This window comes from Lithobates pipiens, unplaced genomic scaffold, assembly GCF_037356315.1.
Source record: "Lithobates pipiens isolate NorthernLeopardFrog02 unplaced genomic scaffold, aLitPip1_a1.2 Scaffold_35, whole genome shotgun sequence".
In the NCBI taxonomy this organism is placed as follows: domain Eukaryota; kingdom Metazoa; phylum Chordata; class Amphibia; order Anura; family Ranidae; genus Lithobates; species Lithobates pipiens.
Window position 1 is genome coordinate 7,790,239 of NW_027507811.1, and position 26,040 is coordinate 7,816,278.

At 48.8% G+C, this 26,040-nt stretch overlaps 2 protein-coding genes across 2 annotated transcripts in view; both read right to left on the reverse strand.

The window, feature by feature from the left end:
- The window catches only part of LOC143955469 (uncharacterized), a 158,493-nt gene extending 133,534 nt beyond the window's left edge, over window positions 1–24,959 (reverse strand). The window contains 3 exon segments of the mRNA XM_077465511.1: window positions 5,047–6,255; window positions 6,349–6,477; window positions 21,570–24,959. Coding sequence (XP_077321637.1) covers window positions 5,047–6,255; window positions 6,349–6,477; window positions 21,570–23,747 — 3,516 coding nt within the window. The 5' untranslated portion in view covers window positions 23,748–24,959.
- LOC143955998 (uncharacterized) lies at window positions 6,532–7,824 on the reverse strand. Its single transcript, XM_077466127.1, has 2 exons — window positions 7,696–7,824; window positions 6,532–6,909 (listed from the first exon to the last, which is right to left on the reverse strand). Exons 1-2 carry the CDS (start codon window positions 7,789–7,791, stop codon window positions 6,559–6,561), a joined length of 447 nt encoding a protein of 148 aa, XP_077322253.1. The 5' UTR covers window positions 7,792–7,824; the 3' UTR covers window positions 6,532–6,558.
- Window positions 24,960–26,040: the final 1,081 nt, after the last annotated feature.

The following is a 26,040-nucleotide window of genomic DNA, read 5'->3' on the forward strand; positions in this document are numbered from 1 at the left end:
TCCGACCGTGTGTACAAGGGCATACACGTTTCCAATCCTTAATACAGTGGAACCTTGGATTACCAGCATAATCCGTTCCAGGAGAATGCTTGTAATCCAGAGCACTCGCATATCAAAGCGAGTTCCCCCATAGAAGTCAATGGAAATGAAGATAATATGTTCCACATTGACTTCTATGGCATGTAATACCCCATGTGGCCAGAGGTGGGGGGGGGGCGCCGGAGAGCATGGAAAATATTCAGGGACAGCTCGGCTGAACTCGGAACCACTTGGGAACAGAGTATTTCCGAGTGATTCTGAGTATTTCCGTTCCGAGTGTCACCGGTGTCCCCACACCTCTGGCCAAATGCGGTACTGCACACCCCATTAGCTTGAATTCTGCTAATTTTGCAAGACAACACACAGAATTTTTTTACTGAACTGCTTGCGATCGGGAGTTTTCCGGTCAAGTGACCACCGTGACAGTCTATCACAGCGGCCACGAGCCCTGTCCTGCGGCATACCAAACCCTTTAAAGGGCTGGCTGGAGCTTCCTTTGGACAGTTGTGTCCTCTCTCCTTCACCTCTCTTCTCCACCCCAACAGCCGGTATATATCACCCTCACTTCTATCCTCTCCCTATTCCTGCACTCACCAATTCCCGATAATTCTAAACCCACATGCTAATAAAACCTCCAGGACCGTGGGGCATGTCCCTTCGTATAAATCACACTCCCATATTACCTCCCCCACCCTTCTAGTTCTCCTAACTTCTGGAGATATAGCCTCAAACCCTGGGCCTCCATCGTCTAACTGTGCCCAACGCACTCATCACCCTGCAACCTCTGGCAGCAGCCGCAATCCACACAATTTAATCTACATTCCTTCTTTCCCCCAAAACCAGCCTCCCTTCCCTCTTGTGCCCTCTAGGACGCTCGCTCCGTCTGTAACAAACTCACCTCTCTTTATGACCTCTTCATCGCCATCTCCTTTAATCTACTTGCTGTTACTGAAACCTGACTTCATGAATCCGACACTGCTTCTCCTGCTTCCCTCTCCCATGGTGGCCTTCTCTGGACTCACTCCCCCAGACCCAGTGGATGGATTGGAGGTGGAGTGGGAATCCTAGCTTACTTCTTACCTGGCTACCCTACTTTCTCTCTTCTGAAACCCCCACAATCATTCTCAGTGACTTCCACATCCCCGTTGATACTAATACTCCTGATAAGTCCAAACTTCTCAATCTGACCTTCTCGTTTGACCTGAAGCAATAAATACTACTCACTCTGATGGCATCACCCTCGACCTTGTATTCTCCTACCCATGCACGCCGTGCGAACACTACTACAATCCTTTTCCTCTCTGATCACCACCTTATTAGTTGCACTCTCTCCATGTCTTCCACCTTCTCTCCCTCCAACCGCCTAACCGTTACTCGTAGGAACTTTCGCCACTTCAACCCTTCTCTTGTCTACTCTGCTACTGACCACCTCTATGACAATATCTTATCCCTGCCCTGCCCCAGCCTAACCACTTCTGTCTACAATCTATTGTATCCCTCTGCCCTGGATGAGCTTCCCCGCCCCCCCCCCCCCGACTACACACAGAATCAGGCCCGGCCCCTACAACTTTGGCAAACAGAGGACACCAGAAGTCTCAAAAAATTTAGCCAGAGTGTGCTTCATTTAAAGTCCCACAATTCTCCCCTTTTCTCAATATATTAGGGATGGAGGCATAAGAACCTATCCATTCATGGCCTCATATAAAGTCCCACCCTTGTTTCCCCGTTTCATGCTCTCTGCCAATCCCTCCACTGGCTTCCATTCAGTGTCCTCCACCCCTCTCTGCCAATCCCTCCACTGGCTTCCATTCAGTGTCCTCCACCCCCCTCTGCCAATCCCTCCACTGGCTTCCATTCAGTGTCCTCCACCCCTCTCTACCAATCCCTCCACTGACCTCCATTCAGTGTCCTCCACCCCTCCCTGCCAATCCCTCCACTGGCTTCCATTCAGTGTCCTCCACCCCCCTCTGCCAATCCCTCCACTGGCTTCCATTCAGTGTCCTCCACCCCTCTCTGCCAATCCCTCCACTGGCCTCCATTCAGTGTCCTCCACCCCTCCCTGCCAATCCCTCCACTGGCTTCCATTCAGTGTCCTCCACCCCTCTCTGCCAATCCCTCCACTGGCCTCCATTATGTGTCCTCCACCCCTCCCTGCCAATCTCTCCACTGGCTTCCATTCAGTGTCCTCCACCCCTCTCTGCTAATCCCTCCACTGGCCTCCATTCAGTGTCCTCCACCCCTCCCTGCCAATCCCTCCACTGGCTTCCATTCGGTTTCCTCCACCCCTCTCTACCAATCTCTCCACTGGCCTCCATTCAGTGTCCTCCACCCCTCCCTGCCAATCCCTCCACTGGCTTCCATTCAGTGTCCTCCACCCCTCTCTGCCAATCCCTCCACTGGCTTCCATTCAGTAGCCTCCACCCCTCTATCAATTCCTCCACCGGCCTCCATTATGTGTCCTCCACCCCTCCCTGCCAATCCCTCCACTGGCTTCCATTCAGTATCCTCCACCCCTCTCTATATCAATTCCTCCACTGGCCTCCATTATATGTCCTCCAACGATCCCTGCCAATCCCTCCACTGGCTTCCATTCAGTATCCTCCGCCCCTCTCTATCAATTCCTCCACTGGCCTCCATTATGTGTCCTCCACCCCTCCCTGCCAATCCCTCCACTGGCTTCCATTCAGTGTCCCCCACCCCTCTCTGACAATCCCTCCACTGGCTTCCATTCAGTGTCCTCCACCCCTCTCTGCCAATCCCTCCACTGGCTTCCATTCAGTGTCCTCCACCCCTCTCTACCAATCCCTCCACTGGTCTCCATTCAGTGTCCTCCACCCCTCTCTACCAATCCCTCCACTGACCTCCATTCAGTGTCCTCCACCCCTCTCTACCAATCCCTCCACTGGTCTCCATTCAGTGTCCTCCACCCCTCTCTACCAATCCCTCCACTGGCTTCCATTCAGTATCCTCCACCCCTCTCTATCAATTCCTCCACTGGCCTCCATTATGTGTCCTCCACCCCTCCCTGCCAATCTCTCCACTGGCTTCCATTCAGTGTCCTCCACCCCTCTCTGCCAATCCCTCCACTGGCTTCCATTATGTGTCCTCCACCCCTCCCTGCCAATCTCTCCACTGGCTTCCATTCAGTGTCCTCCACCCCTCTCTGCCAATCCCTCCACTGGCTTCCATTCAGTGTCCTCCACCCCTCTCTATCAATTCCTCCACTGGCCTCCATTATGTGTCCTCCACCCCTCTCTGCCAATCCCTCCACTGGCTTCCATTCAGTGTCCTCCACCCCTCTCTGCCAATCCCTCCACTGGCTTCCATTCAGTGTTCTCCACCCCTCTGACAATCCCTCCACTGGTCTCCATTCAGTGTCCTCCACCCCTCTCTACCAATCTCTCCACTGGTCTCCATTCAGTGTCCTCCACCCCTCTCTACCAATCCCTCCACTGGCCTTCATTATGTGTCTTCCACCCTCTCTACCAATCCCTCCACTGGCTTCCATTGAGTGTCTTCCATCCTTTTCTGCTAGTCCCTCCACGGGCCTCCATTCAGTGTCCTCCACCCCTCTCTACCAATCCCTCTACTGGCTTCCATTCAGTGTCCTCCACCCCTCTCTGCCAATCCCTCCACTGCCCTCCATTCAGTGTCCTCCACCCCTCTCCGCCAATCCCTCCACTGGCCTCCATTATGTGTCCTCCACCCCTCTCTACCAATCCCTCCACTGGCCTCCATTCAGTGTCCTCCACCACTGACTTCTGCTCACCCAACAAATTCAACTTGCAAAAACATCCACAACTCTGCCCCCAGCTATATCACTAGCCTGGTCTCAAAATAACAGCCAAATCTGTCTCTTCGTTCCTCCCAAGACCTCCTGCTCTCTAGCTCCCTCGTCACCTTCTCTAATGCTCAACTCCAGGACTTTTCCAAAGCCTCTCCCATCCTGGAAATTCTCTACCCCCAATCTGTCCGCCTATCTCCTACTCCATCTACTTTTGGATGATCTCTAAAAACCCTTCTATTCAGAGAAGCCTCTCCCGTCCCCACCTAACATCTGTATTTCCACTTTTTCCATCAGCTCATCCCCCGCAGTTATTACCTTTTGTATCACTTCACCGATTGTAAGCTCCAACAATCCGGGCCCGCCGATTCCTTCTGTATTGAATTGTATTGTAACTATACTGTTTGCCCTCATATTGTAAGCATCGTTAACAAGCGATTGGCCAGCCGCGAGAAATCTTACCGATATTTTAGTTAAAACAGCGATTTTCTCTGCTCCTCAGCTCCATCTAGTGGCTATAATCTGGCATATTTTTCCATAAATACCTTAAATTGGGAAAAAAATAACTCAATACTGAACTATGGCCACTAGATGGATCTGCTGATCATAGGAAATCACTGTATGAGAAAAAAAAAATACAGCTAAAATTTGTGAATGCTTATCAAATTTATTCAACTATTTTTTTGTTTTTTTTAATACAAGTGTTACTGAAACCACAAAATGTACTCAGCCAATGAGAGCCAAGGACTCCGTTTTTATTTTTCTCCTGCTATCAATGGCCGACACGGTACAACACTTCATCCATGTCTTTGGTGATCTCTGATCTCCTTATCAACTGTTTCTTGCCGTTTCTTATGTTGTTGCCTTTTTATTTGGAAAGTTTTATTACCCCCCCCCACATGGGTGTGGCCCCTTTCTCAATACTATGTTTCAATGGGAGAAACATTTACCAATCCGACCTCTAGATGGCACTGTTGTATCATCCATTCCATAGGACATCTTTGTCAAAAGGTCAGGCTATGGTTGAGGTCTATGAACTGTTTCTTCCATGATGAAGATCAGCCATGGAGTATATCTGAGGTGTATATCAGGGGGTGCTTCTTCCCCCACATGTCCAGCAACATTCATATACAAGACATTTCCCGCACTCACTAATACACCTCGAGGATTGTGTGGGATCCCTGATGTACAGGAAGACAGGACTTCAGTGAGGAACATTTCCCTCACTCAGGACAGGAATACGGCTTCTCCTCCATGTGAGATCTCTGATGTCTGGAAAGACTGGACTTGTCTAAAAAACATTTCCCGCACTCAGGACAGGAATGTGTCTTTTTTCCCACGTGAGATCTCTGATGGATGTAAAGATTAAACTTCCTTGAAAAACATTTCCCGCACTCGGAACAGGAATACGGCTTCTCACCTGTGTGCAATCTCTCATGAGTGTAAAGATTGGACTTCCTAGAAAAACATTTCCCGCACTCGGCACAAGAATACGGCTTCTCCCCCGTGTGCAATATCTGATGTCTGGAAAGATGTGAATTGCTTAAAAAACATTTCCCGCACTCCGGACAGGAATACGGCATCTTCCCCATGTGAGACCTCTGATGTATGACAAGATGCGATTTGTGTACAAAACATTTCCCGCACTCAGGGCAGGAATATTGCTTCTCCCCCGTGTGCAATTTCTGGTGTGCGTTAAGGTTTGACTTTCGTGAAAAACCTTTCCCGCACTCAGGACAGGAATACAGCTTCTCCCCCGTGTGAGATCTCTGATGTATGACAAGGTGTGATTTGTGTACAAAACATTTCCCGCACTCGGAACAGGAAAACCTCTTATCTGTTGGAAGGATGACACCGTAAGCGGAATACAATGGTCCGGCACCGCCCCGCACAGTCTGAGGTTCCTCAGGATAAGAGGAATACGATGGTCCGGCACCGTCCCGCACAGTCTGAGGTTCCTCAGGATAAGAGGAATACGATGGTCCATCTACACTGTGTGGTGCCGGATGGACATTTGAGGTAGTCGGGTTTTCTCCTGGACTATACTGTGTGATGTCCTCATCTTCTACTTTACAGTCTGGAGACAAAGTGAGACAATCCTCTGAGGTTTTCCTCATCTCCCGTCCATCTACCAAAATACAAATACAAAGATTATTACTAGACATCAGCTGATTGGTTCCCCTAAACCAGGAAAGTGATATCACCCAGTCCTTGCCCTCTTCTGGACCAATCAGTGAGCAGTATGGGTGGAGGAATGGATTTAGTGTTAATGACCCACCTGTGCTGATCTCTGTAGGAGTGTCCTCCTCTATAAATGTCCCCGTTATTCCATCCTCCTCCATAGACTGCTGATCATCCCTCACATACCTCTCTTCTTCTTCTTCTTCTTCTTCTGATTTAACCTCAATTTTTATATCTATCAGATCTTCACCCTAAACCAAAAAATTATAAAAAAGATCTGCTATCAAATAAAATCCATAGATTGTCTCCACGAGTCCATGTTCTAGATGCTCCGACCTACCAACCTTGTACCAGTGGGGGATGGTGTGATGTTCCTGTGTGGAATCCCGGGAATACAGAGGACGGGGACATCTCTCTGGTGGGTTCCCATTACTGGATCCATCTGTAGGAAACACACACACTGACTGAATACATTGTTTCTATGTGTTTATCAGATGATGGGGGATCTAGGTGGAGCCTCCGTACTGCTCTCTCCTTTACAATAAAGTCTCCTCTTACCCGGTGATGTGAGGGGCGGCTGATTGTCCATCATGACGTCCTTGTAGAGATCCTTGTGTCCTTCTAAATACTCCCACTCCTCCATGGAGAAATAGACAGTGACATCCTGACACCTTATAGGAACCTGACACACACAATGATACAGTCACCATCCAGACACATCCCTTGTCTGTTACTGGATAATGTCCCACAATTCCCAGAATCCTCCTCACCTCTCCTGTCAGCAGCTCCATCATCTTCTTGGTGACTTCTAGAATCTTCTCCATGTTGTGTCTCTCAGGTTTTAGGGAGTCACATGGAGGCACTGTGATGGTCATATGATCACCGGACTTCAGAAGAGGAAATCTCTGTATTGAGGAACCAATAGGAATATCATGTTAGAATCCCAGAATCCTCCTCACCTCTCCGGTCAGGTCTGTGTTTTATTAATAGAGATAAGAGTGATGTCATGTGACCTCCCAGAATCCTCCTCACCTCTCCGGTCAGGTCTGTGTTTTATTAATAGAGATAAGAGTGATGTCATGTGACCTCCCAGAATCCTCCTCACCTCTCCGGTCAGGTCTGTGTTTTTATTAATAGAGATAAGAGTGATGTCATGTGACCTCCCAGAATCCTCCTCACCTCTCCGGTCAGGTCTGTGTTTTATTAATAGAGATAAGAGTGATGTCATGTGACCTCCCAGAATCCTCCTCACCTCTCCGGTCAGGTCTCTGTTTTATTAATAGAGATAAGAGTGATGTCATGTGACCTCCCAGAATCCTCCTCACCTCTCCGGTCAGGTCTGTGTTTTTATTACTAGAGATAAGAGTGATGTCATGTGACCTCCCAGAATCCTCCTCACCTCTCCAGTCAGGTCTGTGTTTTATTAATAGAGATAAGAGTGATGTCATGTGACCTCCCAGAATCCTCCTCACCTCTCCGGTCAGGTCTGTGTTTTATTAATAGAGATAAGAGTGATGTCATGTGACCTCCCAGAATCCTCCTCACCTCTCCGGTCAGGTCTGTGTTTTATTAATAGAGATAAGAGTGATGTCATGTGACCTCCCGGAATCCTCCTCACCTCTCCGGTCAGGTCTGTGTTTTATTAATAGAGATAAGAGTGAGGTCATGTGACCTCCCAGAATCCTCCTCACCTCTCCGGTCAGCAGGTAGATGATCTCCAGGGTGAGGTTTAGTATCTTCTCAGTCATGTGACTCCGGTCCTCCTCCATCCTCATTGGTGCCGTCATTTGATCTGTACAGGTCTCCTTGTAGACGGATAACTTTGGGAAATTAAGGTAAGAATTATTTGGATGGTGTTGGTCACATAATAATAAACAGCTGATCACATGGTCAAGGGCCGCTGTAATTACCCTTTACCCCAACCTGTGATCTGAAGGACTCGGCGATCACAGAGCTTCTTGCGGGAGGCACGCGGGCAGCGTGATCACGGGAGGACGTCCATAGATGCCCTCCCAAGCTAACTAAGCCCACACTGTAGCCGTCTTTCAGCCTGGGCAGGAAGTAGTTATACAATTATTTATGCGCTACCTACAGAGTCCAGCCTCGTGCCCCGCCCCCCCTGTGGGGACACAGGAACCCATAAACCAAATTATGCACATGAGTGGACTTCCTTACACACTGAATTTATATTAGAGACGGTCAAGAAGAATCAAATACGTCTGTCAGGAAGGGCTAGCCAGTACCCAAGATGGCGGCAGAAGAAGGCCAACTGTGACCTCAGCCAGAACACTTCTGGTGCATCTGCGCGCAGGTGTGCGCACAGTATCAGGAAGGGCATGCCAGTGCTCAAGATGGGAATCCAAGACATCCTGTGTCCTCAGCCAGATTGGCACCAGTGCACGCCCTTGCGCACAACAGAGCGCACACGTGCACGTGCGCACCCTGTGACAGCTTTTGGCGCCCAACAAGCTATTTAAAACCCTGCCAGTACACAGACTCGGGGCTGTCTGCTCTACAGCGTTCCCGTGTGTTCCTGTTACCTGTATCTGAGATTTCTTCCTGTTACCCGACCTGGCTTGCCTCTGACGACTCCTGCTATCTGCCTGCACCTGACCCGGCTTGCCTCTGCCAGCACTGACTGGCATCAATGATGGGCACTGCGTGTCCGAGTAACACACCGCACTACTGGGCGCACACAGCGGCTTGTTCTGAAGGACATCATATGACATCCAGTCAGGACAATGGAGCCCCCACCCGGCCTATAGCATACCTGCCTTACGTTTTGTGTGTTCCAGGGTGAACACGTACAAACCACGCCCTTTATGGTGTGCATTGACCCTCAAGGTTGGAAGGAGTTCCTCCATCCACCTCATTTGTTTTTTTTTTATTCAACCCGCCGACTGAACAAAAGAAAACTATCTATGGGCAGCTGTACAAAGTCCTGCATTATATTGTACATTACACACGGCTAGAACATTGCTTTCCTTTTATTAAACCACGCCCTTTTAAGCTTCTCCCGCTGCTAACGCCATTTGGCCACATCCACCATTTGCTACACATGCCCCAATTACTGCTCCCCTTGGGGCACCAAAAGGTGTCCCGGGTCTTTTACAATCCTATAGTGTAGTATACTACAACAAAAATAACAACAAAAAAGCTGCGTGCCGCTAAAGCGTTCGGGGTTCGGCTTGAAGAAAAGGTGGCAACCCTACCTAGGACATATCAGTTGGGCAGTGATATGGTGAGAAGGTGAAGGTCTAAAAAAACGAAGTGCAGATGGGGGAAGGAGGACCATCACAGACCCAGAGACCCCCTTCCTCCCTCAGGGTCCCCCTGAACTGTACAGCTCCCTATTCCCTGAGGGCTCTTCCATCCGGTTACCCAATTAAGGGTCTCCAAGTTCTTAAACACCACTAAACCTTCAGAGGCCCCTCAGTTTCTCGACTTCCCTCAGATCCCTCAGTATTTTCCTCCCTCTGACCCCAATGATGGAACATATTCTTCATGGAAGGCTGGGGGATGTTTTCTTCCTCCTGACCAGCAATGTAAGGGGTTCTATGCTCCATACTCCTGACCCCGGCACTCCGTCATTGTGTTGGCTGCCTACTGTAATGGTTGCCCATTGGCTGCCCGTGTAGTGTATTAATTGCCCTTTTTAGGCCATGTATGGTCAGGATGGTCATTGTCTTGTTTATTCAAGGCGGTGGTTCTCAACCGCAGTCCTCAAGTACCCCCGACGGGCCATGTTTTTAGGTTTCCCATTACTTTGCACAGCTGCTTTAACTCAATATCAATGACATTGTAATGATCAGAGCTATTTTATAGAAAGGGAAGTTCCAAAAACATGGCCCGTTGGCGGTACTTGAGGACTGAGGTTGAGAACCACTGGTTTAGAGGACCATATTACTAGAATTTATCTCCAAAATGAAGAGAATGTTCCGGCCCCGTAAGTGGGGGGAATGTTCTGCCCCTGAAAGGGTTCATCTAGGTTCCCACACGATATATGTGTGTATCATCATCTGCTGGAGATAAAAGACGTCACAGTGACTATGGAGGAAGAGGACGGACATGACGGGGGGTTACTGGGTGTAAATAGAAAATAAGATCTTATTACCTCCTCTACTGCCACTTCCAACAATGTCTCTTCTTTACTTCCTCCCGACTCACCTCTCACCCAGAACTTCCTGTTTACACCCAGACATCACTTCCTGTCTGTCTACCATAGAGACTTCCTGTCTGGGTAGATGTGAGATCACCATCTTGTGGAGCTCATAGGAAATGCAGTGTCTCGAAGTATGAACACGGCCTTCTGTGCTGTGTGTGTATGTACTGTATATCCTTACGGATGGGGTCATCTCCACTCCCACCAAGTGTAAGGGGGGGGGGGGGGGGGGTAGAAATATATTACTACAAAGTCCAGCCTTTCTCAGCCAGGGTTCCTCCAAAAGTTTCTAGGGGTTCCTTGAGCAATGAACCAGGTGACAGCCAGCTTCAATGATCTGTAGAGGGTCTTCCCACTGATGGCAATTAGTGATGAGCTAAAAAAAAAAAAAAAAAAAGATTTGGTTTCCGCCAGAACTCCCAGACATGTAAAAAGTTTGGACCTGATCGGCAAACTCTATTAAAGTCTATAGGACCCGAACTTGAAAAATCAAAAGTCCTAATTTTGAAGGCTTATATGCAAGTTATTGGCCATATAAAGAGTATGGGGGGGGGGGGGGTCCAGGTACTGCCCTGGGGGCAGGTATCGATGCAAATATTTTTTAAAAAAAAGATTGTTTTTACAGGAGCAGTGGTTTTAATGATGCTTAAAGTTAAACAGTAAAAATGAAAAATTCCTTTAACTACCTAAGGACCGGGCCTATTTTTCAGACAGGTGTTTACAAGTTTTTTGCTATAAAATTACTTATTTTATTTTTTTAGACACCCTAGAAAATAAAATGGAGGTCGTTGCAATACTGTTTATATTATATACTACTAATACTATGTCACACCGTATTTGTGCTGCGGTCTTACAAGCGCAATTATTTTGGAAAAAAAAAAACAAATTTTTTACTTAAAAAATAAGACAACAGTAATTTTTTTTAATATTGTGTAAGATAATATTACGCCAAGTAAATTGATACCCAACATGTCACGCTTCAAAATTGCGCCCGCTCGTGGAATGGCTACAAACCTTTACCCTTAAAAATCTCCATAGGCGACGTTTAAAAATTTGTCATAAATTTAAGCCAAAATGTATTCTACTACACGTGTTTGGTAAAAAAAATTCCGTTAAGTGTATGCCGTATTTATCGGCGTATGACACGCGCCGGCATATAACACGCACCCCAAATTTAGGAGGGAAGTTTAAGGAAAAAAACTTACATTTAAATGCCCAACAATGCAGCCTTTTCAGTGTCATTTGCAGCCTTGTCAGTCATTTGCAGCCTTGTCAGTCATTTGCAGCATTGTCAGTGTCATTTGCAGCCTTGTCGGTGTCATTTGCAGCATTGTCGGTGTCATTTGCAGCCTTGTTGGTGTCATTTGCAGCCTTGTCAGTCATTTGCAGCCTTGTCAGTGTCATTTGCAGCATTGTCAGTGTCATTTGAAGCCTTGTCAGTCATTTGCAGCCTTGTCAGTGTCATTTGCAGCATTGTCAGTGTCATTTGCAGCCTTGTCAGTCATTTGCAGCCTTGTCAGTGTCATTTGCAGCCTTGTCGGTGTCATTTGCAGCATTGTCGGTGTCATTTGCAGCATTGTCAGTGTCATTTGCAGCCTTGTCAGTCATTTGCAGCCTTGTCAGTGTCATTTGCAGCCTTGTCAGTCATTTGCAGCCTTGTCAGTGTCATTTGCAGCCTTGTCAGTCATTTGCAGCCTTGTCAGTGTCATTTGCAGTCTTGTCAGTCATTTTCAGCCTTATCGGTGTCATTTGCAGCCTTGTTGGTGTCATTTGCAGCATTGTCAGTGTCATTTGCAGCCTTGTCAGTCATTTGCAGCCTTGTCGGTGTCATTTGCAGCCTTATCAGTCATTTGCAGCCTTGTCAGTGTCATTTGCAGCCTTGTCAGTAATTTTCAGCCTTGTCTGTGTCATTTGCAGTCTTGTCAGTCATTTTCAGCCTTATCGGTGTCATTTGCAGCCTTGTCAGTCATTTGCAGCCTTGTCGGTGTCATTAGCAGTCTTGTCAGTCATTTACAGCCTTGTCAGTGTCATTTGCAGCCTTGTCAGTCATTTGCAGCCTTGTCGGTGTCATTTGCAGCATTGTCAGTGTCATTTTCAGCCTTGTCAGTCATTTGCAGCCTTTTCGGTGTCATTTGCAGCCTTGTCAGTCATCTGCAGCCTTGTCGGTGTCATTTTCAGCCTTGTCAGTCATTTGCAGCCTTGTCGGTGTCATTTGCAGCCTTGTCAGTCATTTGCAGCCTTGTCAGTGTCATTTGCAGCCTTGTCAGTCATTTGCAGCTTTGTCGGTGTCATTTGCAGCCTTGTCAGTCATTTGCAGCCTTGTCGGTGTCATTTGCAGCCTTGTCAGTGTCATTTGCAGCCTTGTCAGTCATTTGCAGCCTTGTCAGTGTCATTTGCAGCCTTGTCAGTCATTTGCAGCCTTGTCAGTGTCATTTGCAGCCTTGTCAGTCATTTGTAGCCTTGTCAGTGTCATTTGCAGCCTTGTCAGTCATTTTCAGCATTGTCGGTGTCATTTGCAGCCTTGTCAGTGTCATTTGCAGCCTTGTCGGTGTCATTTGCAGCCTTGTCGGTGTCATTTGCAGCCTTGTCAGTCATTTGCAGCCTTGTCAGTGTCATTTGCAGCCTTGTCGGTGTCATTTGCAGCCTTGTCAGTCATTTGCAGCCTTGTCTGTGTCATTTGCAGCCTTGTCAGTCATTTGCAGCCTTGTCGGTGTCATTTGCAGCCTTGTCAGTCATTTGCAGCCTTGTCTGTGTCATTTGCAGCCTTGTCAGTGTCATTTGCAGCCTTGTCAGTCATTTGCAGCCTTGTCAGTGTCATTTGCAGCCTTGTCGGTGTCATTTGCAGCCTTGTCGGTGTCATTTGCAGCCTTGTCTGTGTCATTTGCAGCCTTGTCGGTGTCATTTGCAGCCTTGTCGGTGTCATTTGCAGCCTTGTCGGTGTCATTTGCAGCCTTGTCAGTGTCATTTGCAGCCTTGTCAGTCATTTGCAGCCTTGTCAGTCATTTACAGCCTTGTCAGTGTCATTTGCAGCCTTGTCAGTCATTTGCAGCCTTGTCGGTGTCATTTGCAGCATTGTCAGTGTCATTTTCAGCCTTGTCAGTCATTTGCAGCCTTGTCGGTGTCATTTGCAGCCTTGTCAGTGTCATTTGCAGCCTTGTCAGTCATTTGCAGCCTTGTCAGGGTCATTTGCAGCCTTGTCTGTGTCATTTGCAGCCTTGTCAGTGTCATTGCAGGCTTTTCGCTTAAAAATGGCGCTGCCGAGATACAGAGCGGATGTCCTGTATATCTCAGCGGTGCTCGGTAGCTCTCGGCTGCACTCGCCGCTTTCGGCTTTCCGAAAGCCGCCGAGAACGGCCGAGTGCGGCTAAAAAAATAGCCGAAAGCTGCCGAGGACGGCTGAAAGCCACAGAGAAGCTCACAATCGGTGGGGATTGGTGTATAACACGCACCCACGATTTTAAGGGGGGAAAAGTGCGTGTTATACACCGATAAATACAGTAATTGGCTTGTGTGATCACACACACAGATGGTCGCAAATGATCATGTACAGATGTGCGCAGGTGATCACGGACATATGTGTGCAGATAATCCTTGGGACATGTGATGTTAGTGGGACATATGTGGGGGACAGGTGTTTTTATTATTTGGGGACGTGTTTTGGGGACATTGTGCGGGGACACTAGGTTGGTGATCAATGAGTAAAAATCTGTAAAAAAGCAGCTCATGCTCACCGATCACCAGCCGGCTGCAGCGATCCCCTCTCCTCTCCTCGCCGACAACTTCTGTGTGAGGAGAGGAGAGCTGATTGCCTAGCAACCGGCTCTGTGTTTACATCACATGACGGCTGTGATTGGACACGGCCGACATGTGATCAGGAGGGCCAATCACAGAGTCCTCCTGCCGATCGGAGATGCGCCGTGTCCGGGTGACGTGTGTGCATCGGGATAGCACCGCTGCGCATGCCTGCATGCGCGCGATCCCCCTCCTTTTGAGGGACGTTCCTTAACGTCCCTCAGAAGGAGAGAACTCCCACCCAGTCATTTATGTACATTGGCTGGGTGGGAAGTGGTTGAGAGCATTGGGCGTCGGTTCCACCCTCTAATGCTATGGAGCCGAACGAGGGCCATCTTTCCCTCACTCGGCATCCAAGCTGTGAGAGAAGCAGACACGATGGTCTCCGCCGCTACCGACAGCTCCGGTAAGCGGCGGTGACGACCGCCCCCGATAAAAGTAATATTCCGGTGAATCGGCTGCTGAGACCACTTTTATCTCAAAGAGGACAGTCTGCCATTTTTAAAAATACTAGTGTTATGGCAGCTAGCTTCTGCCATAATGGCATTTAACGCCAAAGTAGCGACGTATAATGGCGGCAGCTGGTCCTTAAGTGATTAAATATCATGCCTGGGGGGTTCCCTTAATCTGCCTGTAAAGTGGAGCATCTGTACCATGTATAGAACCTGCTGCAGCAAAACTGACATGTATAAAGAATAAAAGAAAAGATTTAAATTGCAAGGGCCATTTTTTCTGGTCAATGAGTATCTGGGGGCCCCCCTTATTAAAGGGGTTTCCAGAATCCGATAAGCCCCCTGCCTGCAGTCCCCCACAACCACAGCCCAGGGTTGTGGGGAAGAGGCCCTTGTCCCTATCAACATGGGAACAAGGTGCCACAAAGCCCCAGAGCACTTGCTCTTCCTCCCCTTTCCTGTCCTACCAGGCTGCATGCTCGAATAAGAGTCTAGTATGGATTTTGAGGGGGACCCCACTCCATTTTTTTAGTTGTGGGGTTCCCTTCAAAATCCATACCAGACCCAAAGGGGATTTTTTTTAAAAACATTTTTATATTGCCGACAATGTTTTCTTTTTTCAATTCAGCTGTCAGCAGGGAAACCCATTGACAGCTGATGACTCCATTCTTAAGGACGCCACAGCCCGCTTCCCAGCCTGCTCCTTAACCAGCTTTTTACTGTGCCCTGATTGGGAAAAGCTTTGCCTAATCAGGGCTTAGAAGCACTGTGAAGCGCGTAGTGCATTGTGAGGTGCTCGGAAGGCGAACGTCCCGCTGAGAGCCCCGCAAATGAGGGGGTTTACCATATAGACGAACAGGCGATGTTCAGGCTGAACTTTTGCTCAGCTCAAACTGTTCGCCCAACTCTAATGGCAATGTAAGAATGTCCTTCTTCCACTTATATAAGGGTATCCTTCTCTCATTGGTCACCAATGTAAGGGACCACTACAGTGATATAAGGGGATCCTTCACCCATTGGTTACTAGTGTAAGGGACTACTACACTGACCACTGATATAAGGGGGTCCTTCTCCCATTGGCCACCAATGTAATGGACTACTACATTGACCACTGATATAAGGGGATCCTTCACCCATTGGTTACCAGTGTAAGGGACTACTACACTGACCACTGACATAAGGGGGTCCTTCTCCCATTGGCCACCAATATAAGGGACCACTACACTGACTACTGATATAAGGGGATCCTTCACCCATTGGTCACCAATGTAAGGGACCACTACACTGATATAAGGGGATCCTTCACCCATTGGTTACGAGTGTAAGGGACTACTACACTGTCCACTGACATAAGGGGGTCCTTATCCTATTGGCTACCAATGTAAAGGACCACTACACTGACCACTGATATAAGGGGATCCTTCTCCCATTGGTCACCAATGTAAGGGACCACTACACTGATATAAGGGGATCCTTCACCCATTGGTTACTAGTGTAAGGGACTACTACACTGACCACTGATATAAGGGGGTCCTTCTCCCATTGGCAACCAATATAAGGGACCACTACACTGACCACTGATATAAGGGGATCCTTAACCCATTGGTCACCAATGTAAGGGACCACTACACTGATATAAGGGGATCCTTCACCCATTGGTTACGAGTGTAAGGGACTACTACACTGTCCACTGACATAAGGGGGTCCTTATCCTATTGGCTACCAATGTAAAGGACCACTACACAGACCACTGATATAAGGGGGTCCTTCTCCCATTGGTCACCAATGTAAGGGGACCACTACACTGAGCACTGATATAGTGGGTCCTTCTCCTATTGGTCACCAATGTAAGGGACCACTACACTGAGCATTGATATAGGGGGTCCTTCTCCCATGGGTGACCAATATAAGGGACCACTACAGTGACCATTGATATAGGGGGTCCTTCTCCCATTGGTCACCAATGAAAAAGGACCACTACGCTGACCACTAATATGAGGGGGTTCTTCTCCCATTGATCACCAATGTAAAGGACTACAACACTGACCACTAGGAATAATCTCTGGGTTTAGTTGTTAGAGGGAAAAGATGAGCCGGCGGTTTCAAGCGAATTTTGTCTTTTCCGACCCCCTGCTTGCCCCAGGACAACATAATTTGCGACGAAACATGTGGGGCGGAGCGGCGTGCTGATGTCACCACCTCTCTCGTGTCCTGATGGATGGGTTTGTTTGGTTGTGTGCCGACCAAAACTGCTTATTTTACTCATTGCTGTGAGTGTTATTTTTTGTATACTTATTAACACCCACCAAGGATTTTACACTATGTGGAGCCTTTGATCTCTTTTTGGTGCCTAACTATTATCCAACTTACTGAGTGATATCGGAAGTGTGGAGAAGCCCGAAGATGAGGAGAAATGCCCCGGCGTACATCGACCCTCTATAATAAGGGGTCTACATGAGCTGGTAAGCAGTTTCTAAAGCTGGTGGTGGATTCACTGCGGTTTTCGGTGATGGATGATGGACGCTGTCATTTTAGAGATTGCTTGTGAATAACGTCACACAGATGAACATAATCCATATGGATTCATTGATGGACTTTACGTTTATTATTTAGCGCAATTCTTATTTTCTTCTTTATCTTATATAGAAGGAATATTTCTATTGCTTCTACGGTATACATGGCAGCTTCACACTGTCACTGATATATAAGGAAGCCACGGGAGCTTGCAATTGGCATGTCTCTAGGAACAATTGACAAATAAAGCAAAGAGGGTGGAGATAGTAGTGACATCACAGACAAAATATGGCTACTAGCCATGATTGGGCAATGATTACACTAGTATGCCCCCACCCCTTTCTTTGTATAGCTGATGATAGTTCAGGGAGCCATTATTTGGCTAGTGTTACCATTGAGTACCCCATACTCATTCACATACCAGGGAGGTACCTGGTGGCCCCCTATTATTTAAGGGGGTTTCCAGATTCCGATAAGCCCCTCACTCACAGGTCCCAACAACCACTGGCCAGGGTTGTGGGGTTGAGGTTCTTGTCCCAACAACCACCGGCCAGGGTTGTGGGGATGAGGTTCTTGTCCCAACAACCACCGGCCAGGGTTGTGGGGATGTGGTTTTTGCCCCAACAACCACCGGCCAGGGTTGTGAGGATGAGGTTCTTGTCCCAACAACCACCAGCCAGGGTTGTGGTTCTTGTCCCAACAACCACCGGCTAGGGTTGTAAGGATGAGGTTCTTGTCCCAACAACCACCGGCCAGGGTTGTGAGGATGAGGTTCTTGTCCCAACAACCACCGGCCAGGGTTGTGGGGATGAGGTTCTTGTCCCAACAACCACCGGCCAGGGTTGTGAGGATGAGGTTCTTGTCCCGACAAGCACCGGCCAGGGTTGTGGGGATGAGGTTCTTGTCCCGACAAGCACCGGCCAGGGTTGTGGGGATGAGGTTCTTGTCCCAACAAGCACCGCCCAGGGTTGTGGGGATGAGGTTCTTGTCCCAACAACCACCGGCCAGGATTGTGGGGATGAGGTTCTTGTCCCAACAACCACCGTCCAGGGTTGTGGGGATGAGGTTCTTGTCCCGACAACCACTGGCCAGGGTTGTGAGGATGAGGTTCTTGTCCCGACAACCACTGGCCAGGGTTGTGAGGATGAGGTTCTTGTCCCAACAACCACTGGCCAGGGTTGTGGGGATGAGGTTCTTGTCCCAACAACCGCTGGCCAGGGTTGTGAGGATGAGGTTCTTGTCCCAACAATCACCGGCCAGGGTTGTAAGGATGAGGTTCTTGTCCCAACAACCACCGGCCAGGGTTGTGGGGATGAGGTTCTTGTCCCAACAACCACCGGCCAGGGTTATGAGGATTAGGTTATTGTCCCAACAACCACCGGCCAGGGTTGTGGGGTTGAGGTTCTTGTCCCAACAACCACTGGCCAGGGTTGTGAGGATGAGGTTCTTGTCCCAACAACCACCGGCCAGGGTTGTGAGGATGAGGTTCTTGTCCCAACAACCACCGGCCAGGGTTGTGGGGAGGAGGTTCTTGTCCCAACAACCACAGGCCAGGGTTGTGGGGATGACGTTCTTGTCCCAACAACCACAGGCCAGGGTTGTGGGGATGAGGTTCTTGTCCCATCAACCACTGACCAGGGTTGTGGGGATGAGGTTCTTGTCCCAACAACCACAGGCCAGGGTTGTGGGGATGAGGTTCTTGTCCCATCAACCACTGACCAGGGTTGTGGGGATGAGGTTCTTGTCCCAACAACCACAGGCCAGGGTTGTGAGGATGAGGTTCTTATCCCAACAACCACCGGCCAGGGTTGTGGGGAGGAGGTTCTTGTCCCAACAACCACAGGCCAGGGTTGTGGGGATGACGTTCTTGTCCCAACAACCACAGGCCAGGGTTGTGGGGATGAGGTTCTTGTCCCATCAACCACTGACCAGGGTTGTGGGGATGAGGTTCTTGTCCCAACAACCACAGGCCAGGGTTGTGGGGATGAGGTTCTTGTCCCATCAACCACTGACCAGGGTTGTGGGGATGAGGTTCTTGTCCCAACAACCACAGGCCAGGGTTGTGAGAATGAGGTTCTTGTCCCAACAACCACTGGCCAGGGTTGTGAGGATGAGGTTCTTGTCCCAACAACCACCGGCCAGGGTTGGGAGGATGAGGTTCTTGTCCCAACAACCACCGGCCAGGGTTGTGAGGATGTGGTTCTTGTCCCAACAACCAATGGCCAGGGTTGTGGGGATGAGGTTCTTGTCCCAACAACCACCGGCCAGGGCTGGGATGAGGTTCTTGTCCCAACAACCAAGGTCCCCCCTGGCAAGTCGCCCCTCTCGAGATAACGAAGCTTGGTATGGTTACATTGTCAACCCCCCCTCCCCCTTTTCTGGCTAGCCAGGCTGCAGTCTCAGATCAGGGTGTAGTAGAGTCTAGATCCCGGCAGGTAAAGAAAGGGGAAGGGACGAGCAAGTGCCCCCTCCCGAACCATACCAGACCACATGCCCTCAACATAGGGGGCGTGTTTTGGGGTAGGGGTGCTCTCCCCCCAAAGCACCTTGTCCCCATGTTGATGAGGAGACCCTGGCCGGTGGTTGTGACTTACTGGAATCTGGAGGCCCCTCTTTGACAAGGGGGCCCCCAGATCCCGCCTCCCCCCTATGTGAATGAGTATGCGGTACATTGTACCCCTACCCATTCAATCAAAAAAAGCATCAAAAATAAATAAAAGCACAGTCTTTAACAATGAATTTATTAAAAAAAAAAAAAACGACGTCCCCGAAGTAAGTCCAGTTTCAATCATGAAGAACGCTGCCTTCAACCGGAAAAAAAAAAAGAAAAACCACATCCACACCCAATGAAGGCTCCCGCCATCTGAGAGCTCCACCGGTTCATAAATAATTAAGGGTTGGGGCCACCCGATGATGTTGGCAGTAGACACCGCCCCCCTGTGACATCATCAACCCTGCATGCCCCGGTCGATGACGTCCCAAGGGCTGAGGTCACCCAGCGACATCATTGGGTGGCCCCGCCCCTTCGTGATTTAAGGACTCGCAGACAGCGGGAGCCTTCGTTTTTATTTTTTAAGAAAGAAATTCTCAGACTGTCTGTGATTTTAATTTATTTTTGATACTTTTTTTTTTTTAGGTGAATGGGTAAAGGGTACAATGTACCCCATATTTATTCACATTGGGGGGCAGGATCTGGGGGCTTCCAGATTCCGACAAGGCACCCCCGCTCGCTGACCCCCACAACCACCAGCCAGGGTTGTGGGGAAGAGGCCCTTGTCTTCATCAACATGGGGACAAGGTACTTTGGGGTGGGGGGGAGCAGCCCCAAAGCAACCCCCTCCCTCAAGTTGAGGGCACGTGACCTGGTATGGTTCAGGAGGGGGGGGGCATCCTCCCCTTTCTTGGCCTGCCAGGGTGAATGCTCAGATAAGGGTCTGGTATGGATCTTGGGGGGGGGGGGGGGCAGGCTGTTTTTTAAAGCCTGGGTTTCCCTTTAAAATCCATGCATAATATTCAAAGCGCTCTGAACATTGTCATATGTGTACAGTGTTGCATGACCGCGCAATCGTCATTCAAAGTGCGTCAGCCGCTGAAAAATGACCTGGGCAGGAAGGGGCTGAAAGTGCCCGGTATTGAAGTGGTTAAGCTGCACACCGAAGCAAGCCCACTCATGAGGGTTATGTGGCATCCTCAGCCTGGGCTCCCACCAGGTCATGCCCCCAACGCATTTCACTCCACCCCTTAGAGCTTAATCGTGACGATCCCCATATTTAAGCTCAGAGGGGCGGAATGAAACGCGTTGGGCGTGGCCCAGGCTGAGGTTGCCCCCATAGCATCACAAGTGGGCTTGCTTCAAGGGATACTCATACTTCCACATATCGACGTTTGGAGCCGAGATGGGCAATACCACATCATTGCCACTAGAAGGGAGCTGATGATAATAGGAAATCACTGTATGAAATTAAAATACTGCGAAAAATTGTAAATGCGTGTCACATTTATTCAACTATTCTTTTTTTATAGACCTGTGTTTGTAAAATATTTCACCACAAAATGTACTCAGCCAATGAGAGGTAATGACTCCTTTTTTATTTGAAAAGGCCTGGAGGACTGACTCTTAAGTGGTGGAGTTAACGCGTTTCGTCCTGGAAGACGTCTTGAGAAAACAGACCTTTTACAAGGGTTTACGCCACAAAATGTACTCAGCCAATGAGAGTTAATGAATCCTTTTTTATTTTAAAAGGCCTGGAGGACTGACTCTTAAGTGGTGGAGTTAACGCGTTTCGTCCTGGAAGACGTCTTGAGAAAACAGACCTTTTACAAGAGTTTACGCCACAAAATGTACTCAGCCAATGAGAGGTAAGGACTCCATTTTTATTTTTCTCCTGCTATCAATGGCCGACACGGTACAACACTTCATCCATGTCTTTGGTGATCTCTGATCTCCTTATCAACTGTTTCTTCCATGATGAAGATCAGCCATGGAGTATATCTGAGGTGTATATCAGGGTGTGCTTCTTCCCCACATGTCCAGCAACATTCATATACAAGACATTTCCCGCACTCACTAATACACCTCCAGGGTTATATGGGACCCCTGATGTACAGGAAGACAGGACTTCAGTGAGGAACAATTCCCTCACTCAGGACAGGAATACGGCTTCTCCCCCGTGTGAGATCTCTGATGTGTGTTAAGATTGGACTTCTGTGAAAAACATTTCCCGCACTCAGTACAGGAATACGGCTTCTCGCCCGTGTGTAATCTTTGATGTGTGGTAAGACTGGACTTTTCTGAAAAACATTTCCCGCACTCCAGACAGAAATACGGCTTTTCCCCTGTGTGAGATTTCTGATGTCTGTACAGATGCCACTTAGCTGAAAAACATTTCCCGCACTCGGGACAGGGATACGGCTTCTCCCCAATGTGAGCTTTCTGATGTCTGTAAAGATGCGGCTTAACTGAAAAACATTTCCCGCACTCAGCACAGGAATACGGCTTCTCCCCAGTGTGAGACAGCTGATGTTTGAGAAGATGTGATTTTTGTACAAAACCTTTCCCACAATCAGAACAGGAATACGGCTTCTCCCCCGTGTGCAATCTCTGATGTGTGTAAAGATTGGACATGCCTGAAAAACGTTTCCCGCAATCAGCACAGGAATACGGCTTCTCCCCTGTGTGAGACCTTTGATGTGTGACAAGATGCATTTTTTGTACAAAACATTTCCCGCACTCAGAACATGAATATGGTTTTTCCCCTGTGTGAGACCTTTGATGTGTGAGGAGATCTGATTTGTGTCCATAACATTTCCCGCACTCGGCACAGGAATATGGCTTCTCACCCGTGTGACACCTTTGATGTACGACAAGTTCAGATTTTCGTGCAAAACATTTCCCGCACTCCCGCACGGGACAGGAATACGGCTTCTCACCTGTGTGAGACCTTTTGTGTGCAATTAGATGGGAATTAAATGGGAAACACTTCCCACACTCAGTACAGGAAAAGCTCTTATCTGTTAGAAGGACGGCACCGTCCCGCACAGTCTGAGGTTCCTCGGGATAAGAGGAATACGATGGTCCGGCACCGTCCCGCACAGTCTGAGGTTCCTCGGGATAAGAGGAATACGATGGTCCGGCACCGTCCCGCACAGTCTGAGGTTTCTCGGGATAAGAGGAATACGATGGTCCGGCACCGTCCCGCACAGTCTGAGGTTCCTCAGGATAAGAGGAATACGATGGTCCGGCACCGTCCCGCACAGTCTGAGGTTCCTCGGGATAAGAGGAATACGATGGTCCGGCACCGTCCCGCACAGTCTGAGGTTCCTCAGGATAAGAGGAATACGATGGTCCGGCACCGTCCCGCACAGTCTGAGGTTCCTCGGAATAAGAGGAATACGATGGTCCGGCACCGTCCCGCACAGTCTGAGGTTCCTCAGGATAAGAGGAATACGATGGTCCGGCACCGTCCCGCACAGTCTGAGGTTCCTCGGGATAAGAGGAATACGATGGTCCGGCACCGTCCCGCACAGTCTGAGGTTCCTCAGGATAAGAGGAATACGATGGTCCGGCACCGCCCCGCACAGTCTGAGGTTCCTCGGGATAAGAGGAATACGATGGTCCGGCACCGTCCCGCACAGTCTGAGGTTCCTCAGGGTAAGAGGAATACGATGGTCCGGCACCGTCCCGCACAGTCTGAGGTTCCTCAGGGTAAGAGGAATACGATGGTCCGGCACCGTCCCGCACAGTCTGAGGTTCCTCAGGATAAGAGGAATACGATGGTCCGGCACCGTCCCGCACAGTCTGAGGTTCCTCAGGGTAAGAGGAATACGATGGTCCGGCACCGTCCCGCACAGTCTGAGGTTCCTCAGGATAAGAGGAATACGATGGTCCGGCACCGTCCCGCACAGTCTGAGGCTCCTCAGGATAAGAGGAATGCGATGGTCCGGCACCGTCCCGCACAGTCTGAGGTTCCTCAGGATAAGAGGAATACGATGGTCCGGCACCGTCCCGCACAGTCTGAGGTTCCTCGGGATAAGAGGAATACGATGGTCCGGCACCGTCCCGCACAGTCTGAGGTTCCTCGGGATAAGAGGAATACGATGGTCCATCTACACTGTGTGGTGCCGGATGGACATTTGAGGTAGTCGGGTTTTCTCCTGGACTATACTGTGTGATGTCCTCATCTTCTACTTTACAGTCTGGAGACAAAGTGAGACAATCCTCTGAGGTTTTCCTCATCTCCCGTCCATCTACTAAAATAGAAATACAAAGATTATTACTAGACATCAGCTGATTGGTTCCCCTAAACCAGGACTCCGCCCACATCAGGCAGCTTTGTCTCTGAGGGTCTTACAATTCCCCCCTCAAGGTAACTAGTAAATGGGTCCTCTGATCTCCTACCAGATCATTTCTTTATTCATGGACCTTAGTCAGAGAGCGAGGAAAGAATCAGCAAAACCTGTCTTTCATTGGAGTGACTGCGAGGAGATTAACGGACAAGTAGACGCACCTGTCAGGATCTGGATTACACTGTGGTACCCTGGATGGAGGGTTGTAGTTCCAGTGTCCACCAGCAGGTGTCACCCAGCAGCTTCTAGTCTTCACCTGATGCTGGCTGCTGGGAGGGTATTTAGTCCCTCCTCTGCTAATACATTTTGTGTCAGTGTTTTGCTTTGCTTGTCCGATGATTGCTCGCCATCTTTCCTGCATCTGATCTCTTATGTAGTAAATGGGTCCTCTGATCTCTTGCCCTGCATCCTGTACCCCAACTGCCTTATATCTGCTCCCCTTGTTCCTGACCCCAGTCCTAGTTCTCCCTCGCAACTGTGGTATTCCCTGTGACTTGTGTCCTTGTTTTGTATATATTGTGTTATAGTTAGGTGGTTAGTGAGTATTTCGTCATTCAGTTTATGGTTTCTTATATCTTTATGTTTGCTGGTGTGTGGATGTCTTTTGTTTTACTATTAATAAATTGACTTTACTATAAATAGTCTGGTCTCAGTTTCCTAGTGTAGCCACATAGATCTGGTCATCCTTGCTGCTGACCCCATGACCCCCCCCCCCCTCTATCACTCATTGCCATCTTCCCAACACAAGAAGTCCTGCACTTCCTTATTTAGTCCATGATTTAGTCATGAATAACAGCGGGGCTGAGCCCCACCAGAGGTCAGAGAGTGAGGATGGGGGGAGAACAACCAAGATGAAGACTGGACTGATCCTGAAGACCCACATCATTGGGTTATTGACTCCTCCCCCATTATCACTTTCTGTTTAAGGTTCCAAAGTCTGAGGATGTTATCACATTATTATCACCATGTAAAAGTCTGTCCTCCAATCACATCATCCGATATAAAATGTCCAGCTGGTAGGAAATGGGTGTAACCAAAGAGAATACATATTATGTGTATATATAGCAAAGGGGGGAGGGGAGAGAGCAGAAGGCAGGAGTATGTAATGTACAACATAGAGAATATAGTGCAGGGGCCAGGAGTATGTAATGTACAACATAGAGAATATAGTGCAGGGGTCAGGAGTATGTAATGTACAACATAGAGAATATAGTGCAGGGGCCAGGAGTATGTAATGTACAACATAGAGAATATAGTGCAGGGGTCAGGAGTATGTAATGTACAACATAGAGAATATAGTGCAGGGGTCAGGACTCATAATATTGGTGTTCAGTAATCAACTTATATATTTATTGGCAACGAGTTGCAGAGGTCCCACACCGCTCCTCCCATCTCCTGAGACTGCACTCAGTGACTTGGGTCTGAGACTATACAGACATATCCCTCCACCCGGCACAGCCAGCAGACAACAGAGCAAGTAACCCCGGGGGGGATTGTTCTGCCAAGGATCTTCCTGGACCCGGATATGGGACAAAGACACATGCCTCAGATGCCTAGGTTGATCAATGGTTATAAATTGCTTCCAGCTGATCCCCAGAACCTCCATAAATCCAGTCTAGATACATAAATTGTGTCGGCAGCACAGAGAAGGAAGATTATCGGAGAGAAATCCAGGAATACAGGACGGGGAACACAGCTCAGGAAAGTGACCAGGTGATTACAGGCTGATATCACCCAGCCCCCGCCCTACTCTGGACCAATCAGTGAGCAGTATGGGTGGAGGAATGGATTTAGTGTTAATGACCCACCTGTGCTGATCTCTGTAGGAGTGTCCTCCTCTATAAATGTCCCCGTTATTCCATCCTCCTCCATAGACTGCTGATCATCCCTCACATACCTCTCTTCTTCTTCTGATTTCACCTCAAATTCTATATCCATTGGATCTCCACTCTAAACCAAGAAAATGAGAGAGAAAATCATCTGTAAAATATAAGCTCACATATTAAAAATCCACAAATCATCTCTAGGAGTCCATGTTCTGTGTAGATGCTCCATCCCACCAACCTTGTAAGATTGAGGGATGGTGTGATCTTTCTGTAGGGAATCCCGGGAATACAGAGGACGGGGACATCTCTCTGGAGGGTTCCTGTAGCTGGATGACTCCCCCATGGTGTCCTGGTACAGATCTTTGTGTCCTTCAGGAAACTCCTCCATCACCCCATCCTCATCATCCTCCTCTTTTATCTCTTCTTTAACCTCAACTTTAGGAT